Source organism: Diplotaxodon limnothrissa, linkage group LG7 (assembly GCF_057381915.1).
Source record: "Diplotaxodon limnothrissa isolate DT_005_m linkage group LG7, D_limnothrissa_male_GT1.1, whole genome shotgun sequence".
Lineage (NCBI taxonomy): Eukaryota > Metazoa > Chordata > Actinopteri > Cichliformes > Cichlidae > Diplotaxodon > Diplotaxodon limnothrissa.
This window is the reverse complement of record NC_140602.1, coordinates 25,888,746-25,912,879: the sequence shown is the minus strand read 5'-3', so window position 1 is coordinate 25,912,879 and position 24,134 is coordinate 25,888,746. Positions and strand designations below refer to the sequence as shown.

Genomic DNA, 24,134 nt, shown 5'->3' with positions numbered 1-24,134 from the left:
CTAATGCTCCATCTCCCTATAACGCTCTGGTGGAATCCCACGCGTGGCCCTAATGGACCGTCTAAGGGACATACCTGAATCACTCTGGTGAGGTGACACACAGTCAGTAAGGGGTAAAAATCCATAAAACACTGGCGCTGGGAAATCCGAAGGGCCTGTGGTCGGCTCCTCCGTAGGAGGGGTAAAGTCTGTTTGAGGAGCAATGCACACTTTTAAGGCATTCCTATGTAAAGTTTGTATATTACCCCCCTTTTCTGGTTTGACCTTATACACTAAGCCCGTATCTCCCACCTGTTCCAACACCACATATGGCTCAGGAGACCACCAGGAGCACAGTTTCCCTTTGCCCTGTCTGTTTCGGTCACGTACCCAGACTCTCTCTCCGGGCAACAATGGGAGGGTACAGCCTCTTTTCTCATACTGGCTTTTGTGTTGGGAGGCCGCACTATACATCCTCTGCCCAGCCAAACGGTAAGCTAGGGAGAGTTTCTGTTGATGAGAATACACCCACTCACTTACATCCTGCCTCGCCTGCTGGGGGGCCACGCCTAACACCACGTCCACAGGAAGTCGCAAGTGTCGACCAAACATCAAATAGGCAGGCGCATAACCTGTGGAACTATGGATAGTATTATTATAAGCATGAACGAGTTCCGGCAGATTTCCTACCCACTGGCTCTGCCTAACTGATTCTAGGGAGCGGAGCATGTTCAATAGGGTCTGATTGAAACGTTCTACACTACCATTCCCTGCAGGGTGGTAAGGTGTCGTACGGCTTTTGGCTATACCATAGGTATCACAAAGCTGTTTCATTAATGCAGATTCGAAATTAGACCCACGGTCGGAGTGGAGTCGGCCTGGGCAACCAAACGGCTGTATCACATACTTCCACAAAGCCTTTACTGTAGTCTCTGCTGTTTGGTTTATTGTAGGGATAGCCCAAGCGAACCGCATAAACAGATCAGTCACCACAAGTATGTTTTGATAAGTGTCAGTTGGTCGGCCTAAGGACAGAAAATCCATGCCTACAACCTCCAAAGGGTATGAGACTGAAATAGGGTGCAGTGGAGCCCTAGGTTCTACCCTCTCCTTTTGTAGACTACAGGGGACACAACCCAGATGAAACTGACGTACCTGCGCTTCCATATTAACCCAGTAGAACCGCTGCCGTATCCGAGAGAGGGTTCGATCTACCCCCGCATGGGCAGCAGCCTCATGGATCTTCCGCCACACCTCATGGCACCTGGAACTAGGACACACAACTTGATGACGAGTCTCCTGGGTATATTCGTCCGACACTTTACGGCACAATACTCTGTCTTTAATAGAAAGTCTTTTTTGCTGCTGTAGGAGTCGCCGCACACCATGCGACAATGCCTGACGTTCTGACTTTGTAGGTGCGACCTGAGCTTCCAGAAATTGTTTTACCACTTGAATATCCGGATCGTGAACTTGTGCTTCTGCCCAGTCACTCCCCTCTACCTCACAGGTCAATTCAATGGCTGCTGAAGTGACTCCACGCTCTGATCCAGCCCCCTCCAGGTGCTCTGCTGGGACAGTGGGGAATCGAGAAAGGGCATCAGCATTAATATTGCTCTTACCCGAACGATACTTGATCTCGTAGTCGAAAGAGGCCAGCTGGGCAACCCAACGTTGTTCTACTGCGCCCAAGCGAGCAGTCTGTAAATGGGCCACAGGGTTATTATCAGTATACACAACGAATCGTGCACCAGTCAGATAGTCTTTAAACTTTTCGGTAACCGCCCACTTAAGGGCTAACAGCTCCAACTTGAAAGAACTATAGTTTGCGTCATTCCGTTCCGTGTGGTGTAAACTTCTGCTGGCGTACGCTATTACCCTTTCTTGGCCCTCTTGAACCTGCGCCAGAACGGCTCCCAGCCCGCGGCCACTGGCATCTGTATACACAATAAAGGGAAGAGTGTAATCTGCGTATGCCAAAACAGGTGCCTGCGTTAAAGCTGCTTTGAGGGCCTCAAATGCCGTTTGACATTCTGGGGACCACTGTACTTTACGACAGTCTGTTCTCTTGTTCACAGAGACCCCTGTCAATAATGCATTTAAAGGGCGTGCGATTTGAGCAAAACCGGACACAAAACGTCTGTAGTAACCAGCCAGGCCCAAAAAGGATCTGACCTGTCTGATGGTATCAGGGACCGGCCAATCCATCACCGCAGAAATCTTATCCGGGTCTGGTCTTACACCATACTTATCCACTACATGCCCCAGAAATTTCACCTCTTGTTGCAGGAACTCGCACTTGTTCGGCTGTAACTTCAACCCATGACGCCACAGCCTCTGAAACACTTCATCTAGATGCTGTAAATGAGACGAAAAGTCAGGTGAATAAATGATAATGTCGTCTAAGTACACCAATAAAGACTCGGCAATCTGTCCACTCAAACAGTGCTGCATCAGGCGCTGAAATGTAGCGGGTGCATTGCACAGACCAAACGGCATCCGCTCGAACTCAAACAACCCAACTGGGGTCGTAAAAGCAGTCTTTTCTCTGTCCGTCGGGTCCATTTGGACCTGCCAGTATCCACTGGCTAAGTCCAGGGTGGAAAACCACTTCGCTCGAGTAAGACTTGTCAATGTCTCTTCTATTCGTGGCAAGGGGAAAGCATCTTTATGCGTCACCGCATTCAATTTTCTGTAGTCCACACAGAACCTCCAGGCGCCATCCTTTTTTCTCACCAAAACAATGGGTGCAGCCCATGGGCTACAGCTTTCCCGGATAACTCCCTTTGCCATCATATCTACCAAGAGACTCCTCATTTCCTTATACATTGCGGGGGGCAAAGGACGATACCTCTCTCTAATGGGAGCTGCATCACCTGTGGGGATACAATGATGCACCAGGTCAGTCCTCCCGAAATCTTCGTCATCTTTAGAGAACACCTTCTCCCATTTAAGCAATAAAGCACGTAGCTCGCCCTGTTGCAGTTCAGACAGGTCAGGTCTTTCAATCAGTTTATTCATCTCCCCAGGTAATCTCTCCTCCTCCGTGGGGGCGCCACTATCGACCAGGGCCACCTCCACCACACCGTCCGTCCCAAGGGACAGGCTCAGGTCCTGTGAGCCATGTACGTCAGCTTCATCCACGCAGGATAGCTTTCCCAGTTTCTGGTAGCGACCTATAAAAAGAGGATAGGGGTGTGGGTTACAAATCCTCACTGGCACTCTCCCGGCCCTTACCATGACAAGGGTTCTCGCCACCCCCACATCAGGGGTTTCAGGCAGTGCCTCCACCAAGGCACAATAATCTGTTCCTTGCGGACCCGTCTGAGTCCGGCCCCACACCATTATTTCACTCCTCGGGGGAACTTTAATTTTGCGTCGGCCAGCTAGCCGTACATACCCCACCATTCCATCCTCCACTGTACTTGCTTCTATCCGTCTGCATGTTGCGAAGGCAGTCCTCCAGGCCTGCTGATTCGTTAACTGCTGTGGGGCAGGAGTAGTCTTTTCCGGCCACTTAAATACATTCCAACAGGCAGTCACAACATTCATACCAATAATCAGTGGGTGAGTGCAATGGTCATCTTTTACCACCACAACCCCGCGTCCAGGAACCTTAACACCTTCTATTTCCATGTCCAGGACAGCATAGGTGGTATAGGGAATTTCCAGACCATTGGCGGCTCTCAGCCTAAAGGCGGTTGGAGTTTTCTCAAGCCTAGCCTGGGAAAAATACTCATTAAACAGACTCTCCTGTATCAAAGTCACTTGTGACCCGGTATCCAACAAGCCTTGAAGCTCCACCCCTTCGATCACTATCTTCACTGTTGGACACTGCCCAATAAATGTTTCTGTGGCCCTTAATTCCTTAGGTGAACCAAAAAACCCCGCCCCTCGGACCTCAGCAGCAGGGTCATCTAGTTTAAACTTGGCTGGGAAGACATGGAAGTCTGGCAAAACCTAGCTATATGTCCTGCTTGTTTACACCTCCGACAGATAGGCCGACCTTGTGCATCCCAGCTAGCATTTGATTGTCGCGGTCTTCTCCTAAACTGAGGTGCAGGCGGAAGAGTAGCTACAGCTGGCTGAGTGGAGCCTCTAATTTCCCTTACTAGCTCTTGTGCCAATCCTTTAATTTGTGCCTTAACATCCTCCAGTATCTCCTGTTTTAACACCTGCCTCCAATCTTCTTTCTGTTCAACCTTAAAAGGAGCATGAGACTTATTTACAGACAGGCAGGTTACCTCAGACTGGGGCTGTACATGTTCTGAGTCTAGGAGCAGTGCCTCCTGGCGTATGGCAGCAAAATCTTGGTCTGGATTACGCCGCACATAGACCTTCAGTGCCTGACTTACAGGGCCCTCCCGCAATCCTAGCAACAATTGATCTCGCAGGGCTGCATCAGAGGGGACATTATCTGGATCATGCTTTCGCAACCTACAGTATAATTCTCTTAACCGCAAGATAAATGAAGATACGGTTTCACTTGAGTTCTGAGTGCAACTAAAAAACTGTGACCTAAGAACTGGGGTGGGGACACGATCACCATATAAAGAGTCTAAAAAAGAAAAGATTTTTTGTACTTGGTCTCTTTCACTGGTTTCAAGAACACTGACCTGACGTTTAGCCTCACCTGCTAGCGCTCCCAACACAATAGCAACTTTCCTCACTTCAGGCAAGTCCTGAGATCCCAGCAGCCCCCGCATCTGCTCCTTCCACTCCTGATATTGCACATCCTGATCAGGCCCTTTAAACTTCGGCAGCCACGGGGCTCCGGGATATACAGGCATCATCATATTTGCTATTCCCCTGGCTAACCCAACTGCTCTTGGCTCCGTATCCTGTCGACAACGCCAATTATGTAACGGAGCGGAAAGGCTGATTTTATTTCCACAGTGTCGTTTTTTAAAGGAAGGAAACCTTCCTCCAAACGGACAGAGCAGTGGAGCCGCCAAGGGAAAGCACACGATTAAAAAACTGTAGAATTAAAATATAATTTATTATATTAAATAGTTAAAAATGTAAGATAAATTAAAACAACCTTGGCCAAGGGATAACACAATAAAAATCAATAAAACACAACATTAAAAGTCCAGTGGGATCCACCACAGCATAAAAGTCCCAGGGAGTTAAGAAATCCAGCGAAGTAAAAGGGAAACCCAGCGGAGTCCTCTCCTTCCTTTCCGCATTAGCGTCTTGATATGCTAGAGAAAGGGAGGAGCGGCAGTCACTATTCTTCCGGCAGTTTTTATTCAATAAAAGGGGATAAGTCGAAGACTTACCCCGGGTGGGCAGAGCTCTCAACTCCGCCCGCCGCTTCTTTAAAACTGCAAAGCCACACAGCCATCCCGTGCCTTCCGCTGGTGCTGTCTCCGCTCTCCCCGCTGGTACTGTCACTCTCTGCGCTGGTGCCCTGTGCGCTGGTCCTCTGTGCGCTGGTGCTGTCCGTCCTGTCTCGAACGCCAAGCTCCAACCCTCTTATGTGTCACTCAGCACTCTGTAAATTACACTGCCTTTCCTCTCAGGTGTGTCCAATTAGTAAAAATGGGGAAAGGCGGAGTCTCTCCAGGACAATTTGACGGTATAACCAAAACATGCAATCTAAATAAAACACTGCACAAAATATAACCAGTACATGCAATATAAAAATATAAATAAGTACACTTCACATTAAAATACAGCACAGCAAAACAACATCCGTCCTTCCCTGGATGACATCAACATGTCTTGAAGTTCTCCAGAGGCCTGGAGTTCGTTCTCTCATGTTTGCATGGGTTCTTTGTGGGTACTCTGCCTTCCGCCCACAATCCAAAGATATGCAGTTAATGGGGTTAAGTTAAAATGGTAATTCCAAATTGGCCATAGGTGTGAATGTGAGTGCCAATGGTTGTCTGTCTCTATGCCCCACCACAGACTGGCCACCTGTCGCTGGGTAGGCTCCAGCCCCCTTGCGACCCTAACAATGATAAGCAGAAGAGAATTAATGGATTTCCACCTTTTTTGTTGTTGTTGTTGTTGTTTTAAACTTTTCAGTATTTCACTCCACTGTATTTCAGGGACATTTACAGTACTGCTACAGTACTTTGATCCTTTAGGTTACATTTGTGACTGTACTTTTACACTTTTACTCATTTGGGAGTAATTTAGCAGTAATTTTTAGTCAGCATTTTTTCCTGACATTTGGGGTTGTTATGAAGATCTGAGTAAGTTGCAATGTGTCTGTCAAAAATATCGGTAAGGTACAGCTGGTCAGAGTTTTGAAATGGCTCTGGTCAAAGCCATGTCAGAGCTTATTGGCTCTGGTTGCCCTAGAATAACAGTCAGCTGATTTCAGTTCTTGGACCTGAGGAGGAAAGTACAACCTGGATTACTTTTAAACAATTCAGATAATCTACAAAGCTATAAATGACACATTATCATTGAACTTTCAAAGGGAATTCAGTTATAGGGAGGGATCGCAGTCTGAAGGGTATGTGGGATTTTAAAGTTCAAGTGTGAGGACCACAGGGAGGAATTTTTGTATTTCTGGTTTGAGGGGCCAAAACATCAAGTGCTCTAAATGGGGACTTTGTACTGAAGAGGATTAGGGACACTTGGGTGGGCGTCTTTTCCAAAATTCTGGGGGAAAAGTTGTTTATATCAGCTTCATTAATTGTTTCGCACTTCGTCCTGAAAAACAATCAAAACAGAGACAAGGTTTCCAGGACGGTTTAACTTTGAGCATCTAAACTGTATATTCAATTTGGACAGTTCAATGCGGTTCATTGCCAAAATATTTGAATTACGAAACACGTAGATCGGGTTTTCTGAAGGCACCTGAATGCACCACAAAGCCCCTCCTATATCCGGTGAGAAACCGCTATCAGCCAGAAAATTGTACCGACTTGGAGTCCGTTACATGGGTATACAGTAACAGAAATCCCCGTCGTTTAAAAAAAAGTACTTATTTTCGAGGTTCGGGGCCTCTAAGGGAAACTCACAGACAACATGCCCGGGGAAAGGTAACCGTACTCGGAGTGCTGCTGCCTCCTCATCCGGCTAAAGGACGGAGCAAGACGGCTAAACGCCAATGGAGAGGCCGGGTAGGCTGCTGCTGCAGTCGGAGCTCCGCGTCAGAAATGCCGCGTACGATGTAAGCCTGAGCCGGTCACTGCTCATCTGGAAGAGACGGACCTCTAGTCCCGTGTACCACCCGTTCAGACCCAGTAAGATCCGTGATTAATGTGTCTGCCTTTGTCTATGTGTCTTAATATATCTCTCTGTTGGCCTTTAAGCGCACCGCGACATCCTGTGTGATAAACAAAGAACTCAGAGAAAACGTGAAAGGGGACACACAGCAGTGTTTGGACCTGTGGATATCATGCCGTTAACTTTCCGCTCTGAGCACAATGTATCCGGACTGTAGGACCATATGAGATATGATACATCCGGTTATATAACACTCATCATCCAGTCTGACAGTGGAGGTCACTGAGGCTGCAAGCTGCAGGGACGAACAAACACACCAAACCTCATACATAATTTTAGAATATTTTAACCACAAACAACATAATGAAAAATCACAGTTTTTCAAGTAGCAGAGGGTTGAGTGATTTATTTATTCAGTAGACGTGCTTTTGTTTGTGAGCCATTGTGTCCAGCTGACGAAGGCAATTGCACCATTCACTTTATTTTAAATCCGTTTTGGACACGTCCACTTCCTTAAAAACATATGCTATGTTTGAATGGAACTGGCTACTTGATGTTTTGCTGTAAAATCTGTAACATTTTTATAAGTTTTCATCTGAAAGTTATGGGATTGTTACATAGGAAGTTTATCGAATACAGAGACTTGTTAACAGTTTCCACTACGAGATTTTAAAGAAGGATACTGCACTTAAATGCCACAGCAGTATCAAAAAGAGTACTCAAAGTAAGTACAAAATCTCCAGATGTGAAAGCGAGCCCCCTACTCACATTTCTCTCACACCATCAGTCCCAAATTAACTGGTTTACATATGAACCAGTGTGTGTTGAATAACATGGTCACACTGAGTTTGTGTTAAAGGTTACTGGCTAACCTCATGTACTTAATTACTTCTCTGTTGTTGATTTGTGACTGTAACATATTACGAATCGATCACCCGATCATTGTGTTGTCATTTGAAATGTAGATGTACCCTTCAGTGTGAGCACAACAAATAAATAAAAAACAAAACAAAATAACGTTTCATAAACAAAGGTTTTATAGTTTTATATTTCTTAATACTTTAATTCTAATTTAACATTATCAGTGACATATTCAGATCAGTATAACTGTAAAGCTGGGTGGCTCTTGCTAATCGTCTGATATGCATCACTGCCCCGGTCAGGGATGTAATCATTGCTTTATGTAAATACCATGGAGTCAGGACAGACTGTTTTACAGTATTTGTCTGCTAACACAAACCTTTTGTAGTGTAAACCTGTATCATTGAACATAACAAAGATTGATAATATGTACTATTCGTGGACAGTCACATTGTCTAATACATGAACACATTAATGATGAATCATTTGAGATGATCATGGTGAACAGAAGTGTTTTAGTCTCTGTTAGAATCCAGTTAAAACCTCAGTAGAGACTACCACAGTCATTCACCTCAATATATCTTAATATAATCCTGAGTTTTATTTTGTTTTGGGAGTTAAAATATCAAAATAAGCCAAATTTGTGGTTTGCATTTGTTGTTAACCTCCCTGTGTACTCTGTGTTAAGGTTTCAGTTTGATAGTCTACATGTTTTTGCCATTTACTGCCACTTGGGGGCAGTAAACTACTGTAATGTTCATAACTATTGTTTGTTTATACACTTTTTTTGTTTTTTTTACTCATCTCCAGAGTGTAGATGTCTATAGCTTCAACATCTCAAAAGTGAGCGTAATACTTTCTAATAGCCAGCAGGGGGAGACTCTTGTTGTGTTGTATTGTATTGTATCTTTATTTCAGACATATACAGAAAAAAACAATATATACACCAGTACACATACTTGCATTTACAAATACGAATATATATGTAAATACACACACGTATGTGCTCAGATAGAACAAAAAATAAAATAAAATAAAACAAAGTCTAAATGACATGAAATGACAATTATTAGGTCTGAAATGGAGTAGGAAGAAGTATAACATACTTGTACAGAAGTCTGTGGATGAATATCTCTCAGCTCCTTCACTTTATGAAGCTCATTCACTATTTTTATATCATGGTTAACAGAACATTAAGTCAGTTACAGTGGCTATTTTCATGTTTTATAGACAGTCTATGCTTACGGCTTTATAGAGGAGTAAAATCAAGCGTTAAAACGATGAACTTTCTCCACGGGAGCCATTGTTTGCGCTTCTCATGTGCGGTTTATTTATCCTTTTTTCTTCTTCTTCTACCTCTTTGTGATGAAAGGTTTCTTTTTCCTGTTTTAATGCAACTTTTCAACAGGTTGAAATGCACATTGAGGCATGGAGGCAAGCTTTGCTTTTTACACCAAAGAACTTGAATCTTTAAAATTTTAACTAAAGAGTTGGACATCTCTGGTGGCTCATCAATGACTCACCTCACACTGCCTGTTAAAATGATCCCAACTGTTACTGCAGGAGGTGCGTGACAGTGTTTGTTTGTCAGCAGGTTACTTCTCTTCTGTTTCATCCGAGTTGGTCAGGGTTCAGTTGTTTCCAGTGTCATGGTGACAACAGCTGTGTGTGTAAAACTGAAACACACACCAGCATGTGTTTTGTATTTCAGTTGTGAATTTTTTATGTGTCCTAGTTTCTGTCTGTCTGCTGCTGGGGGTGTTGAAACGCTAAACTTTGTTGTCTGGGTCAACTTTGCTAGCGAGAGACAGAGAGAGGTGTTGAAAGGCTGCTCCAACGGAACTTATTGTTTCAGAGGAAAACACGAACACGGTGTACAGTCGAGTCTTAATAGCTTACTTACAACTGGGCTCGTCAGGCACTCTTTTTGGCTGCAGTGGTTATTATTATATTTACATGCTTCCAGCTCCCGTTTCTGGTTGGTGACAACTCGTACTTTTCCACTCTCCTTTTTCTCCCTCCCTCGCGCTCACAGACGCATAACGGCAGTCCATTCTCCCTGCAGCACGGACTGCACTGCCCATGAGGCTACATTCTTTAGGGCTATGCCTGTAACACTCTGCCTATTGCCTTCTTATTAAATAATTTTTGTCAATAATTTTTAAAAAATATTTCTTCGCATCATTCTGCGGGCCACAAATAGAGGTGACATGGGCCGTGAGATTGACACACAGGCATTAGAGCCGCGTTTTGTTTGTTTTTCCTCTGGTGTGGAATTACCAAAATTAGAGAGAGCATAGCCTAATATATGAAACAGGAAAAGACCGTGCCGTGTAATCCATTTATTTCAACAAAGTAACTGTATTCTGAATACCACCTTTTTAAACGGTAACTGTAACGGAATACAGTTACTCATATTTTGTATTTTAAATATGTAACGGCGGTACATGTATTCCGTTACTCCCCAACACTGAATACAGTGCAGCATTATTTACAAAGTGTGCACAATGAGATATTTGAATTTAAGAACTGAATGGGTGAACAGTATAGTGAATATTAAGAATATAACTGTAGCTTGTAATATCCCCCTAACGCCTGTATTATAAAGCAAGTTCACCATGCCCAGGATATCTTTTTCCTTATCTGGCTTCGCTCATCTTAGAATCAGCAGTCCTGCTAAGCAGTCACATGTAGCTTCTTATCAACTCAGTAAGTCAACCCAGGGTTTTTTCCAGTGTAGCTAAAAGCACGTGGCCATAAAAGAGGTAGTTTGCAGCATATGACTAATCATAGACATGAAGACATACCAGCAGAACAGCATTTTAAAAGAAAAAGAAATCTATGAGTAACTATGAGTAGGCATGAAATATGGTGTAAATGCATCTTTATACCTGACGATGTGTGACCTATAGATTAAGTGCTCTGAGTAAATTAGGCTGAAGGAACTCTATGTAGAGATCTGACTCACCAGAGAGCCCATAATACAATGCCATCCATCCATCCATCCATCCAACTTCAGCTTATACCCATAGGAGGGGTCCACCCTGGACAGTTTGCCATTCACACCTATAGCCATTTTAGAATCGCCATTAACACGCATGTCTTCGCACTGCGGGAGGAAGTTGTAAACTCCACACTGAGTTTGCATTCTTTCCCAGTGCTTGTGTGGGTTCTTCACATACTGAAAAATTGATTATGATTTGTGAGATTATTGTGTGTTTGCAATATGCTGAGTATTGCATTGTGAAGCATACAGACTGATCGACAGTGTCATTAAAACCTGTCATGTTGCATGCACCTGACAGACTAAACTGTTTGTATTACAGTCTATTCCAATTCATTTTTAATGCAAATGTGTAGACTAGCGTGCACATAGTGTACAGGTATTGTATATGTAAGACAGCAGTCAGCAGTTGTCCTCTGAGATGATGAGCTGCTATCCTTTCAGCTGTACTCAAACGTTCCTCAGCTTTATGCATCACTTCTCTGATCCAGACTGTGTCTGTGGAAAGAACTGGGAGGTAACTTTCAAATTGTCTTCAGTGTCTGATGTGTTTTCCTTTAAGTGCATGTGATGTTAGCTTTGTCGTCTTTGGCTATCAGTCTTCCATCATGGTAAGGTGCGAAAGGAGCTGTCAATTCTCAATTCAAGTCCATTTTTGATTTAGACACAGATGGCATTTTCTGATTTCTTTCAATACCAGCTTTGCCCCACATTTCAGTTTACCTCACAAGAAAAAGCCGACAGCACAATCTGGTGGACTGAAGAAGCAGCTGAGTTTTTTATTGTAACTAAAAAGTTCAGTTTTTATTTGCAGTCCATGCAAACTTTATCTCTGTATTGTCCCTATATTGATGCGATGTTGCCGTGGAAAATACTGAAATACTTAATTAAAAAAATTTTTTCTTCACCCCCACCTGTAGTAGCCAGAAAGGAAGGCTGATTTAAAAACATGTAGACTATAAAGTTAAAAGGTGACTTTGTATCCTCATTCATTTAGGCACTTGTTGATCTGAAACAAAAGTTAAATTTTTTCTGATTGTCTTAGGTTAACTTACTCTCTATCTGCTAATTACAGTGTTACCTGTATGGTTTTCCTGCAGGATTTTGTGTTCCTTTGTTTCCTCGTCGACCTGATCCAGGTAGGAGATTTAGTTCCCACAATGCAGTGGGCCACCTCCACCCCATTGTGTGGAGGTTTAGTGGTTCTGCTGTTAGTACATGTTTCTGGGTTTGATGGCTGAAGTGTGAGGTCTGTTTGTGTTGTTCCAATTTAAATAAGTGGTTTTATTCCAAAATGATGAAAAATAAAAACAAAGCAACCTCCTAACCTAACATTAGAGTAATTAAATAATCTCAGTTTCATGAAATAACCTTTACCGTCAGAAGTCATGTTTTGGAATAAACCACATGTTTAGGAGTAAAACGTGTCAGTTTAATGCTGTGTTCAGTCTGTTCATCAATAACAGATCCAACAGAAACATGTTGCCCTCCCTGTAGCTCTTGTGTCAGTGTTCGATGTGTAGTTTGGCTTTGTAGTTCCACTAATTTAGCTGACCTACTGTAGTTTGCTTAAGTTTCTTTATATGGGAGATAAACATGCTCCTGGCTTCAAGAAAACACTCTTTGGTCAAGTGTTATGTAGAGGAATAGTCTGATATTCCTCTTTTTCTTTCTTAGAGTAAGATGAAGACATACACTATATTTCCAAAAGTATTCATCACCCATCCAACTCATCAAATTCAAGTGTTCCAATCACTTCCATAACCACAGGTGTATAAAATCAAGTTCCTAGGCATGCAGAGTGCTTCTAGAAACATCTGAAAGAATGGGTCGCTCACAGGAGCTCAGTGAATTCCAACATAGTACTGTGATAGGATACCAACTATGCAATAAGTCCAGTCGTGAAATTTCATCTCTACTAAATATTCAACAATCAATTTTTAGTGGTGTTATAACAAATTGGAAGTGATTGGGAATGACAGCACCTCAGCTACAAAGTACTGGCAACACGAACTCACAGAGCGGGGTTAGCTGATGCTGGGGTGCATAGTGTGCAGAGATCTTTTTGCAGTGTCTTTTGGGAGGAATTAGAATGGAGACTGAGCCAGGCCTTCTCGTCCGATATCAGTGTCTGACATAACAAAGTTGTTTCTGGAAGAATGGTCAAAAATTCACACGAACCCACTCATAAAATTTGCAGAAAGCTTTTATGAGAAGAGTTGAAGCTGTGATAGCTGCAAAGGGTGGCTCAACAATATATTAAACCTTATGGATTAAGTGTGGGTAGTCACTCAAATCCTATTGTGTGTGAAGGCAGAAGATCGAATACTTTTGGCAGTATAGTATAGATCAAAAGTACATGGTGAAAACAAAAAGTATTGTGATTCTGCTCATAACAAGGAAAACCTTAACTGAACTAAATTTAGCCACTGTCTCATTAAACATCATCTCCTTGTCCTTTTCTGGATTGCTTCCAGTGCTTCATGGAAGTCCTGTTCTGAATTGCTGGAGTGTGTGTACGTATTTCTCATTTATTACCAAGCTAACATCAACTTCTGTGTCAAACTGACCGTGTTTTTCTCATCATGGATCATCACCGATGAGCAAAGTTTTGGAGGGTGACTGCAGCCCACCCTCCAAAAGTTAGTTTTCAGTGGAATAATACACACACTCTCAAAGTCAGCAGATCGTGGATCAGGTGAGAAATGAGACCAGAAGGAGAACCACCATTCACCATGGCTGCTCCCCTCTCGATGCGGGGTTCAGTTTTAAAGTCCCGAGGCATTTGAGGGAAAACATTTAGTGATCACAGTAGCAGCAGTGTAACAGTTCTTCCAAACACCAATCATCCCTTGATATTTAAAACACACTTTTGGTTAACACCTGGGTATTTCTTTAAATGGCATGAATGGCAAAAAAGGAGAATTTTTTTTCTTTTTAAATATTCAGCTTTCTCTAAATTATCATGCCTTAACCAGACATTCTATGGCAAGGACCCTAATCCTAAATGTGATGTAGGTCGATTTTTGTTAATAATAAAGCAACAAACTAGATTAGAGGAAAGCCTCATTAAGAATTATCAATGGCTCCTCATTGCTTTGGCAGAGGTTGACCAACAGAAGGAGAAATATGACCAGAGAAGTGCATGGAGTGTGGTTCTTCTCCTGATAAAGTATTTCCAATTAACAGCTCCAGCTCTGGTTTCAGAATTGTTATTCACCAACACAGTCTTCACTCAACATGAAGATGTGGCTCCCTATAACTTCATCAAACATAGAAAATTGTCACAATAGGACTTCCACGGAGTGAATATAAAAAAAGTCAGTAACAATGGAATCAGTCCTGAGATGCACAAGGAGCTGACCCTGAGGGGGGAATTTAAATCAGGTCAAATTTTTTTTTTTTTGTTATTGGCAAAGTCACAGATCTTGATGACACCCCTGATATTTAAAGTTTATGAATGTATTTTTAAAAATATGCTACTTCTGGCTATAATGCTGTTTTGAAATGGTGAAAAGCTGATTTTGGGGTTGTTTTTTTTGTGTTTTGTAAATAAAATATAAATATAGTAAACAGGGATTTTTACAAAGCTTTGTGTTGGAGTTCATGATGATTATTATTGAAAATGAATTGAACGTTTGTGGAAATGATCACAGCCCAGTGATACAGTAGTGTTTGAAATGGAGCCAAGGTCTCACTCAGTCTTATTTGTTATTCATGAAGTCAGAATTAAGATTAAAACCATTTGAAGATGAAAATGTGCCGTAGGTTCCTTCATGTGGAGACAGAATAGCAGAAGAGTGATTGTGATGTGAGCTGCAGATACAGATAAGTGAGTCAGAAGTGAATCCGAAAGATGACAATGCCAATATGTGGGTCATGTCACACTGGAGTATTGCTAAACTTGCTGCATCACTCTAAATATGTGGACTTGTTTCACATCATCATGACCTCATTCTAGAAAATAAGGCCAAAAGCAACAATACCCCTGGTGGTGCCTTCACATGCTGCCAGAAGGCTCTGAAATTTGAGAGCTGGCTGCTGGTTGGCGACACTAACTGCTTTGTGTGCATCTGTGTGTTGTTCAGGTGTCTGTCACAGTGTCCCAGTGTCAGAGATCATCTCTGTCAGAGAGGAAGAGGAGGAGAATGGCAGCAGACAAAGAGACGATGGCAGCTGGAAAAAGATCAGAGAAAGAGAGGGAAAGGACTGCAGGCAGGCCTTCACAGGTAATCCAAACACTGCATGATCTGCACTCTAGCACCTTGGCAATCAAAGATGGCTGATTATTAAATAAGTATTTTTTTTTAACTTGTATCTGTTTTAGTGTTGTACGTGGAGAGGTGTCGGCAGCACCGCTGGCGGTGTGCTGAAGTCACCTTCACTTGTTCGGATGAGGCGGTGTGTCAGCACTGGGTCAGCAGCATCAGAGAGCAGCTCGCCAGTAACAGTATGATTTTACAAAAACCCACTCTGTCTGAATAACTCATGCCGCTTCCACAAACTATTTGTGACATAGTTTCTGTTGTTGTTGTTGTTGTTATTTGTGTCAACAGCCAGCAGACCAAAACATCTGCTGGTTTACATAAATCCATATGGTGGGAAGCGTCAGGGAAAACGGATCTACGAGCAGAAAGTTGCCCCCCTGTTCACACAGGCTGGAATCTCCACCAGTGTTATTGGTACGTCCAAGTCACTCACCACCCAGTCTCCAACTTCCTGTGTCAGAATTATACATGTAACACACTGAGAATCTGTGTGTTTGTTGTCATAGTGACAGAGTACGCCAATCACGCCAGAGATCACTTGAAGATGGAGGCAGAGTTGAAGAAATTTGATGGGTGAGTTTTGTTTGTCCATAATAGAAGTTCACCCATAAGCTACAGAGTGTGTCAAAAACAATCATCAGATTTCAAAAGACTGGACAAAGAAGCTTGAAGTAAGGGTTTTTAATAGTTTACATACAAAACAAGATTGTAGTCCTCCAGATACTTGGCATATGTCCAAGCAATTGTCAAACTCGTCCCACAGTTTTGTGAGCATACCTGGAGTCACTGCAGCCATTGCTGTTGTTATTCTGCCTACCAGCAACCACCTGAAACTCACAAACCCGCACCTTGTAACATTACGCGTTAGAATGCAACCACTTTGAAAAAGGAAGATTCTTTGTGATTCACCCTGTACAGTGAAGATTAATTACTTAAATGCTATAAAAAAGAAGCCGAGCACAACATAATTCAGATTCATAAACTTTTTGGACAATTACACATGATGATGATTTTCAACCAGACTTTCAGCTTTAATTCAGCAGGTTTACTAAAAGTACTGCATCAACTGTTGGTGGTGTTATGCAAATGCTCATAGATCTGATTGTACATGTAGGACAGTAAAAAATCCCTGAGCTTCCCGAAATAAATCACCACAGAAAATATCTGTGTGTTTTTCACACAACATTTATACATGTGATCTTTTAGAAAAGGTCACGGAGAGATTGTCGATGCTAATATTCCACTGTGACCCTTGCTTAGTGTGGTGTGCGTTGGAGGGGACGGCATGTTTAGTGAGATCATCCACGGACTGATCTGGAGAACACAGATCGACTGCGGCGTAGATCCAAACAGTCCAGAGGAGGCACTGTCTCCCTGCTCCCTACGCATCGGAATCATTCCTGCAGGTCTGAAACTCAGAGAAATATCACTGCTTTTCTTTTTGTGTTGGATTACAGCAAAAATGTAGGTAACTCTGACTTCATCCTAAAGGTGTAGCACTGTGTCACAGGTGTACTTCAGCAGGTTGGAACCATTACATGGTTTCTTTGGCGCCAAAGACTTATGTAAAGGTTTTCCAAGCCTCAAGGGATTATTTATTGAACTAACAGACTCTAGCGCCTGCTGTATTGTTCCAGAAACCTCCAGCTCTCTGGAGTCTGCTGTTTTGCCAGCTAACAAATCACTTTGGTCTCTCCTTGTCTAGTTTTTAAACTGTCCTTAACCTATATGAAGAGCATCTTCTTATCAGCACAAACTCTGGTACTTCATCACAAACAACTGCTATAAATAAAAAGTACATACAATACTTGTAGAATAGACACCTACAAAGACAGAGCGTGAAAAGAAAGACCAAATTGTTTGGAAGGTTTTCTATCTTTGTCTGTAAATAATATTTCCTTCTATTATTTGTATGAAAGCCTCACATCAATGCTTCAACTGATTTTCTCAGCTCTTCCCTCTTTAAGACATAAATAGCATTGTTGCTATATATAAAACATCCCGAGTGAAAAATAGCCAGACTTCTTCCTGATTTAGAAAGACAGTTTTAGCTGCTGACCTGGACAGTGATAGAGGTAATCTAGCTTTTAATGACAGGTGAGAGCCAATAAGTATGTAAGTATAAATACAGGCAGTCACTGTGACCTCATTTCTCAGTTGTGCTGGTTTGTGTCCTTGGTGTTTTCTGCTGCTGTGCTTATAAATACACACAGAGTCACCTGGGGGACATTATTCCTCTGTGCAGATACAAAAGTGAAACCGCACACCTGGGCAATTAATGGTTGCAGGTGTTTGTGTGTGCACAACAGGAGCAGCAGTGCTTTTACAATGTAAAATCACATTGTAAAGGTTTAAGAAAATAATCAGAATCGGTGATGACCGTCCTCTTTTCACTGGAATGTTCTACACTAGTAAACTGTTAGCAGATGGTGTTTGTGTTCTTTCAGCTCATTGTTTCTTCTGTCTGTTTCAGGTTCCACAGACTGCATCTGCTTTGCTTCTGTGGGCACAAATGACCCCGTGACCTCTGCACTACACATCATTGTGGGTCAGTCACATCATCTCCATGACATCAGCGGTCATAATATCCATTCCAGCAATATAACCTTTCTGAAGTCTAAAGTTAATGTTAACATGGAAACTATTAAAAAAAAAAAAAAGGACAAACACTCCTGGGGTAATATCTAACTATTTTGCTGAGAAAGCAAGTGTTAATGTAGACTTCAATGTCAAACATTGGTATTAGAAGTGAGAATTTGATACAGTTTAATAGAATATTTGATACATTTAACTGAACTTATTTTAAAATGTAAAACAAACCACAGCTTGGTTTGTTTTAAATTCTCAGTGTACGTGTCTGCTTGTCTTTCTTCAAAAATGGCAAACATACCATTTTTTTTAATATCTGTGTGCAGGAGACTCTCAGCCGCTGGATGTGTGCTCAGTTCATCACAACAACATGTTCCTGCGATACTCTGTGTCGCTGCTTGGATATGGTTTTTATGGCGATGTGCTATCAGACAGCGAGAGGAAGAGATGGATGGGGCCTGCAAGATATGACTTCTCAGGTGGGAAAATATATAATATCCTTTAATTTTATCTATAATGTTTTACAGATAAAGCAGAGAAATTTATTGATGTCTGATTTGTCAGAGAGGCCCGGTACTCTAAATATTAGCAAAGAGAGGTTGTTTTTATGTCACCGCTCAGTCACATCAGCCTACCACAGTCCTTCCAGTCATTTTCATTTGCTTGCACGTGTGCATTATTCATCAGAATTTCTTTTTTTGGTAATGGTCTGCAGGTCTGAAGATGTTCCTGACTCATCATTACTACGAAGGAACAGTGTCCTACCTGCCAGCCAAAGGTATCATAGGAACGCCACGAGACGCGACCAGGTGTCGATCTGGGTGAGAGATCCAAACATGTATCAACTTGTTTCCCTTTTTTCTTTAAATATATAAATACTCTTTTGAATTTATTGGAATTTTAGAGCTGATCATAAACCTGTGACCTCAGTTACAACCAAAACATTTTATAAATCCTATTCTAGTTTATTAACTCTTTGGCTATCTGACTTTCAGTTTTGCAGCTGAAGCGTTTGGTTTATGTTGCAACCAAACGCAGTCATATAAATTAAAGTGATAACCTTCTGAGGTTAAATGTAAAATGGCTTCTCATTAAAGTCCTTGTTCATTGCATCATTTAAGTAACGCTGGTTTCTCTGTAAATCTCCAGGTGTGTAATTTGTCAGCACAATGGACAGCTAAATTCAGAGAGAAGCGAGAAGTATGAGATGGATGAAGCATCAGACTCTGGTCAGTCCAAAAACAGTTTCTAATGGTCTTACTCACTGAACATTACTCCATTCCTAAATCTCCTCGTCTGGCTTTGTCATGTTTCTTTCTTGTTAAATCTCAGAAAATATTTATATTTGTGAATTAAAGACAAATATGTAACACTTCCTGAAAAATGATAAAACCGTGTCCATCCACCCATGGCTGTTCTGTAGTCTTGGTAGACATCAGCTGGCTTTGTTTTTCTAGTTTTTATTGAATTCCATACCAAACCTAATACCAACATATTATTTCTGAACACTTTGAGAAGTTATTGTCCAAGTTGACTTCAAGGTTCTCCAAGTTTATTTTGGCTCTTGTTCACAGCAAATTCACTGAGCCTAAACTTTAAACCTGAACCTCTCGATCTTCACCGAGTGCCCATTGTTCTGAGAGCTGTGACAGAAACTACCAGTTGTAGTCAATCATAATCACTAATAAGAAGTTAATAGATTTAGATAATAGATGCAAAGATTTAAGTAAGTGTATATATATATTTGAGCCTGTGTAGACAAAAGAAAATTCCAAATAAATTTAACCTTGTGCATTTAATCCTTCTTTTTTTTTTTTTTTTTTTTTTTTTAGTTATTTAAGGTTGGAAAAAGAACAGTTCAAAGAAACCATTAATCCCAAAGTGTGTGTAAACTCCTGAGCACAACTGTAGTGATGCAACCTGCAGTAAATTCATTATGTGAGAAACATTGGACTGAATGTAGTGAATGGAACTTTTTGTTTTGTTTTGTATGTTTATAATGAATAATGTGCAAACTTTTGGCACAGAGTGAAAACTGTTTTGGCAGCAGTAACAAGTAAAGTCAAATCTGTCTGTTTTCTTTTGTTTTTCATCCAGAGAGTAGTGGCGAGTGGAGGACGATTCGAGGAAAGTTCCTCGCTATAAACGCTGCCAGCATGAGCTGTGCTTGTCCTCGCAGCCCTAAAGGCCTCTCGCCTGCTGCCCACCTGGCTGACGGCACCACAGACCTCATCCTCGTCCGAAAATGTTCCCGTTTCAACTTCCTTAGACACCTCCTACGACACACCAGCAAAGATGACCAGGTATATTTCCAGTCTAAATTAAAACAAAAACAAAAAAACATGTTTTTATTGATATTCTTTGGACATTTTGGTCCACAACTAAATACTTATTTCTCTCAATCAGTTTGACCTTACCTTCATTGAGGTCCATCGAGTGAGGCGTTTTCGTTTCATGCCACGTCACTGCCAAAGCGACTCGGACCTGGAGTTGGACTTGCATGAGAATAGCAAGCGGCAGATCTTCAGCCAGATCTGCAAAGACCACCCAGCTTGTGGCTGTGCACCCGCCTACAGCAGCTGGAACTGCGATGGCGAGATCCTGACCCACACAGGCATTGACGTCAGGTATGACGACCCTGTGGGATCTTCTTCCTTACAAATATCAAAACTTGGTTTAAGTTTTCTCTTTAAAAACAACTTCTGCTGTTTTCTCAGAGTGCACGGCCAGTTGATCAAGCTGTTTGCTCGAGGGATTGAAGAACTGCCAGTGTTTGAGGATCTCTCCAACCCCTGTGCAATATAGATCTCCACCAGTCTGTCCCCAGGCATTGGAGCCATCTGATTATGGCCGCCGCCTAAAGCACTGCTACCACCTCCATCATGTGATGCTCATCACATCTTTCACTTGAAAACTCAACTGGCTAAGTTACATTGTTACTCAACAAATGTCATCAGCGTAGTCAGAAATGAAATTTTACTTTCCAGGTCTGAGGATTTAAGGTGATTTCCTCACAGGTGGGAAGTGATGCTAAAACTGATGAAACTCTAGATGCAGAAAGTAAAACATCAACCTCAGATTTTGGATTTTTTGCTAGATGACTGTTGGTGTTTGGTTGGAATGGTTGTTGGGTGTTTGGTACCAAATTTATTTAATATTGAACTCAGGCTTGAAGCTGAGACTTGCACAGTTTTAGAGTGAACTCAAAACCAAAGAAACCAAGACTCAAACAATGAACGTGTCCATGTCTGCACAGCCTAAATTGTCCTGTAGTTCTTGAGTCCTGTGATAGTGAGGTCCTGACCCACTATGCCAGTCTTATTTTCTCTTAACTCAGACTTGTTTTGATTTGATTTCATTCTTTCTTTGTTGTTTGTCTCATTGTTTTACTTATCAACTCAGATTTGACTCTCTCACTGACTTGTTTTTTTTAATCTGGACTTGTTATGATTGATATGTGTTCAGCTTCACCTTTGATGCTGAAACATGTGTTAATCACAAGTAATGCTAACTTGTTTTATCATTATTGGTGTTTGTTTTGTGACAAATCGTTGTCCAGTCTCGTTTCCATCTTCTATCTGTTTTGACCAGTCATGGGTACTGTTCCTAATCGTTTTCAGTCAAAGCTCCAACTCTTAAGCTAGTTAAACTGTTCAAACATGTGGGCTTTGATTTTGATCTGTCACAAGTGTTTCAATATCTTGCTCTTGTTATGGTCTTCTTTCTCAGTTTCAGATGTTCGGAATTAACTGTTACATGCCAGACACCCTACAATCATTCCCAGAGTCATCTGATCAATAGGGGTTTTAGCTCATTCATTAAAGGTTGAAGGAGATTGGGTGAGTATTTACAGAAAATAATTCTGATGAGACTTGTTTCCACAGCTCCAACTTTTCATCTATCAATCACAGCGTTCACTGCAATGGGACGCATTCAGCTTCTCAAACAAGTCCATCAGAGTTGTCTCTTTGGTTCCTTACTTTTTTCTGTGAGACTCGAGCTCAGTCGTAGCTTTGCAATCATTTTTTCACTCTTTTTAATTATCAGAAAATAAGAAAAAAAATTCTCAAAGATACTTTTCAGTCTCATTTCAGTCAAGCTGGTCATGGCTGGGTAAACTGAGCAGCGCACAAATAAATCCTTTTTATCTTCCATTTCTGCTGAATATGCAACTCAGTCTGAGTACAGACACAAAGAAAGAAAAAAACATGATGCTTTAACAGCAGTTTTACACACTAACTGTACAATAATCTGTAATGTCTGTGATATGTGAGCTCAAGCTGTAGCTGTAAAATCAGTTTTTCTGTAGTAAAGCATCATTTTGAATTCTTTTGTCAAGTTAATATTGCTTCATCAAAATCTCAAGATGGTCATCTGAACCTTCCAAAAGTCAAAAAAACATTTTATAGCCATTGCAGTTTTTTGTTTGTTTTATGTTGGGTTTTTTTGTTTTGTTTTTTTCAAAGCTGTTCCTCACAGTGAGACATTAAATGGCCAAAAGAATGCAGACAGCTAAAAAACAATGTCATGTGGATGAAACACATAGTCCAAAGCTACAGGGATTAATCTCCTGCAATACTCTCTGTAGTATGTTCCCATTGAAAGTCACAACAGCATTACTGGAGTCCCGTATTGATATTGTATGAAGGTCGGACTCATCTTAGGTGCTGCGTTTAACCTGTGAGAGGCTCTATGAAGGCCAAACTCCCATTTCTATACTACCTAAGCACCCTGTGCTCAACTCTATGGGTTCAGTTAGTTTAAAGTGTGTATGAGCCGTTGCAACCCTGCTTTAGATGATATGCTAAAGCTCTGATGTCAGCATTACTAGTCAATGTCACAGATGAAATCTGCTCTGTAAAAACTTCTGTTCCTGAAGTGCAGGAACATGAAATAATTCCAGACAGAATTTATGCCTAAGAAAAATCTGAATTGCTGTTAGACACTGCCTAATAGAAACGCACAATCTTTGGAATACTGGCAAAGGGGTATTTCGTTAAGAGTGTCTTCTTTCACAGCATCACAGGTGAAAAGGTTAGGGAAACACTGCAACAAAAACTTTCCCTAAAGAAAGGGAAGGCTGTAAGTGTTTAATCCACACATACTTGAGTTTTCTTGGTAAATAAAATTGTGGTTAAATGCTCTACTTACTGTGAGAAATGGTTTTGTTTTTCTAAACTGTGGCTGTGTTGAAGAAAACTTCTTTGTAAAGTTCAATTTGGCCACAAAGAGAGAACATTCACACACCAGTCTCTTTCATTTCTAGAAACCTTCAGCAAACATCGCTGAGCATGTCGTAGCCCAAAGGCCTCTGTAGCCACTGCTCACTGTGTGCACAAGATTTATCGATGTAGAAAATGAAGAAATGTAGCAGCCTTAACTGTTATGTTAGCCATCTTCATGGTGAAATTCTTTGTGAGGTTTCAAGAGAGGTCTGCCTAATTCTTATATAGACATATTTCTGTTATTATTGTATTGAATCATCATGATCGTCCCAGAGAATAACTGTTTGAATCAGTAACGTGGAAATTTAACAGAGAAAGGAAGATGAGCATCAGCACTGGAATCTCAGACTGTAGATGGTGTTTGTATGTTTACCAGTGCACCTGTTTCCTTTCCACCCATGTTGAGCTGGACTCAAACTGATGGAGAAGGGACCCAGTAGCAGCTGATGATAAACTGCAACACCTACCAATCAGCTTTCAGATTTATTCTTGTTAATCGGACCGAATACCAGCAGGGGTTCACTGATGTAGCAGTTTGTCTGTGTCTGTGATAGATGTAACTCAGGCCACAGGTCTTCAGAGCTCCACAACCTTTGAAACCAACCAAAATACATGGGATAACATCCATGATTTAGGAAAGCTGGTAAACTGGGTTCTAAGGACAGGCCTGTGTTAACTGGAATTAAATAGACCTCTGAAGACCTTCAGCTGAGCTGCCTTTCACATCCTGATTTAGCTTTTAAAGTTGTATAAATCAATAGTCACTCTGCTGTAACACCCCCTTAAAAAAGCCACCAACCAAATACATTAAAACTTATCCACAGAGGTCGACTGATGACCGAAACAAATATATATTTGCATTTAGCCAACTATTAAAATGTGTTCCATAATTATAGCTTTATTTATTAGTCAAAGTAGAAATTGGTAAATTAATTTGCTTGTTTTCATTAATTGAAAGTACTGGATTGATACTATAGCCGCTGAGCTTACTGCTAACACATAGTTAGCCAGCCATAGTAG

At 41.5% G+C, this 24,134-nt stretch overlaps 2 protein-coding genes across 3 annotated transcripts; one reads left to right on the top strand and one right to left on the bottom strand.

Annotated features, from left to right (window-relative positions):
• LOC146628367 (uncharacterized) lies at window positions 1-4,775 on the bottom strand. The gene is made up of 5 exons (XM_085357041.1): window positions 4,613-4,775; window positions 3,244-3,911; window positions 1,135-1,680; window positions 292-489; window positions 1-84 (listed from the first exon to the last, which is right to left on the bottom strand). Exons 1-5 carry the CDS (start codon window positions 4,773-4,775, stop codon window positions 1-3), a joined length of 1,659 nt encoding a protein of 552 aa, XP_085213167.1.
• A 2,061-nt stretch (window positions 4,776-6,836) lies between these two features.
• LOC146628366 (ceramide kinase-like) lies at window positions 6,837-21,323 on the top strand. 2 transcript variants are annotated; one of them, XM_085357783.1, is made up of 14 exons: window positions 6,837-7,184; window positions 12,133-12,171; window positions 15,121-15,261; window positions 15,360-15,482; window positions 15,589-15,714; window positions 15,807-15,873; window positions 16,561-16,706; window positions 17,774-17,848; window positions 18,216-18,368; window positions 18,605-18,710; window positions 19,039-19,118; window positions 19,987-20,192; window positions 20,296-20,516; window positions 20,607-21,323. In XM_085357783.1, exons 1-14 carry the CDS (start codon window positions 7,049-7,051, stop codon window positions 20,692-20,694), a joined length of 1,707 nt encoding a protein of 568 aa, XP_085213909.1. In that variant the 5' UTR covers window positions 6,837-7,048; the 3' UTR covers window positions 20,695-21,323. The 2 variants fall into 2 exon arrangements, with proteins under 2 accessions (XP_085213909.1, XP_085213910.1); XM_085357784.1 differs by lacking the exon at window positions 12,133-12,171.
• Window positions 21,324-24,134: the final 2,811 nt, after the last annotated feature.

Excerpts from the sequence above, each read along its gene's own strand:
- LOC146628367 (XM_085357041.1), bottom strand. The coding sequence starts at position 4,775 with ATGATGATGCCTGTATATCCCGGAGCCCCGTGGCTGCCGAAGTTTAAA. Across the intron at positions 1,681-3,243 it reads CACTGCCTGAAACCCCTGAT|ACTGCTCGCTTGGGCGCAGT; the intron begins GTGGGGGTGGCG and ends GCCCATTTACAG. Across the intron at positions 490-1,134 it reads GGGTTAATATGGAAGCGCAG|AAACTCTCCCTAGCTTACCG; the intron begins GTACGTCAGTTT and ends TCTCATCAACAG.
- LOC146628366 (XM_085357783.1), top strand. The coding sequence starts at position 7,049 with ATGGAGAGGCCGGGTAGGCTGCTGCTGCAGTCGGAGCTCCGCGTCAGA. Across the intron at positions 7,185-12,132 it reads GTACCACCCGTTCAGACCCA|GATTTTGTGTTCCTTTGTTT; the intron begins GTAAGATCCGTG and ends GTTTTCCTGCAG. Across the intron at positions 20,193-20,295 it reads ACACCAGCAAAGATGACCAG|TTTGACCTTACCTTCATTGA; the intron begins GTATATTTCCAG and ends TCTCTCAATCAG.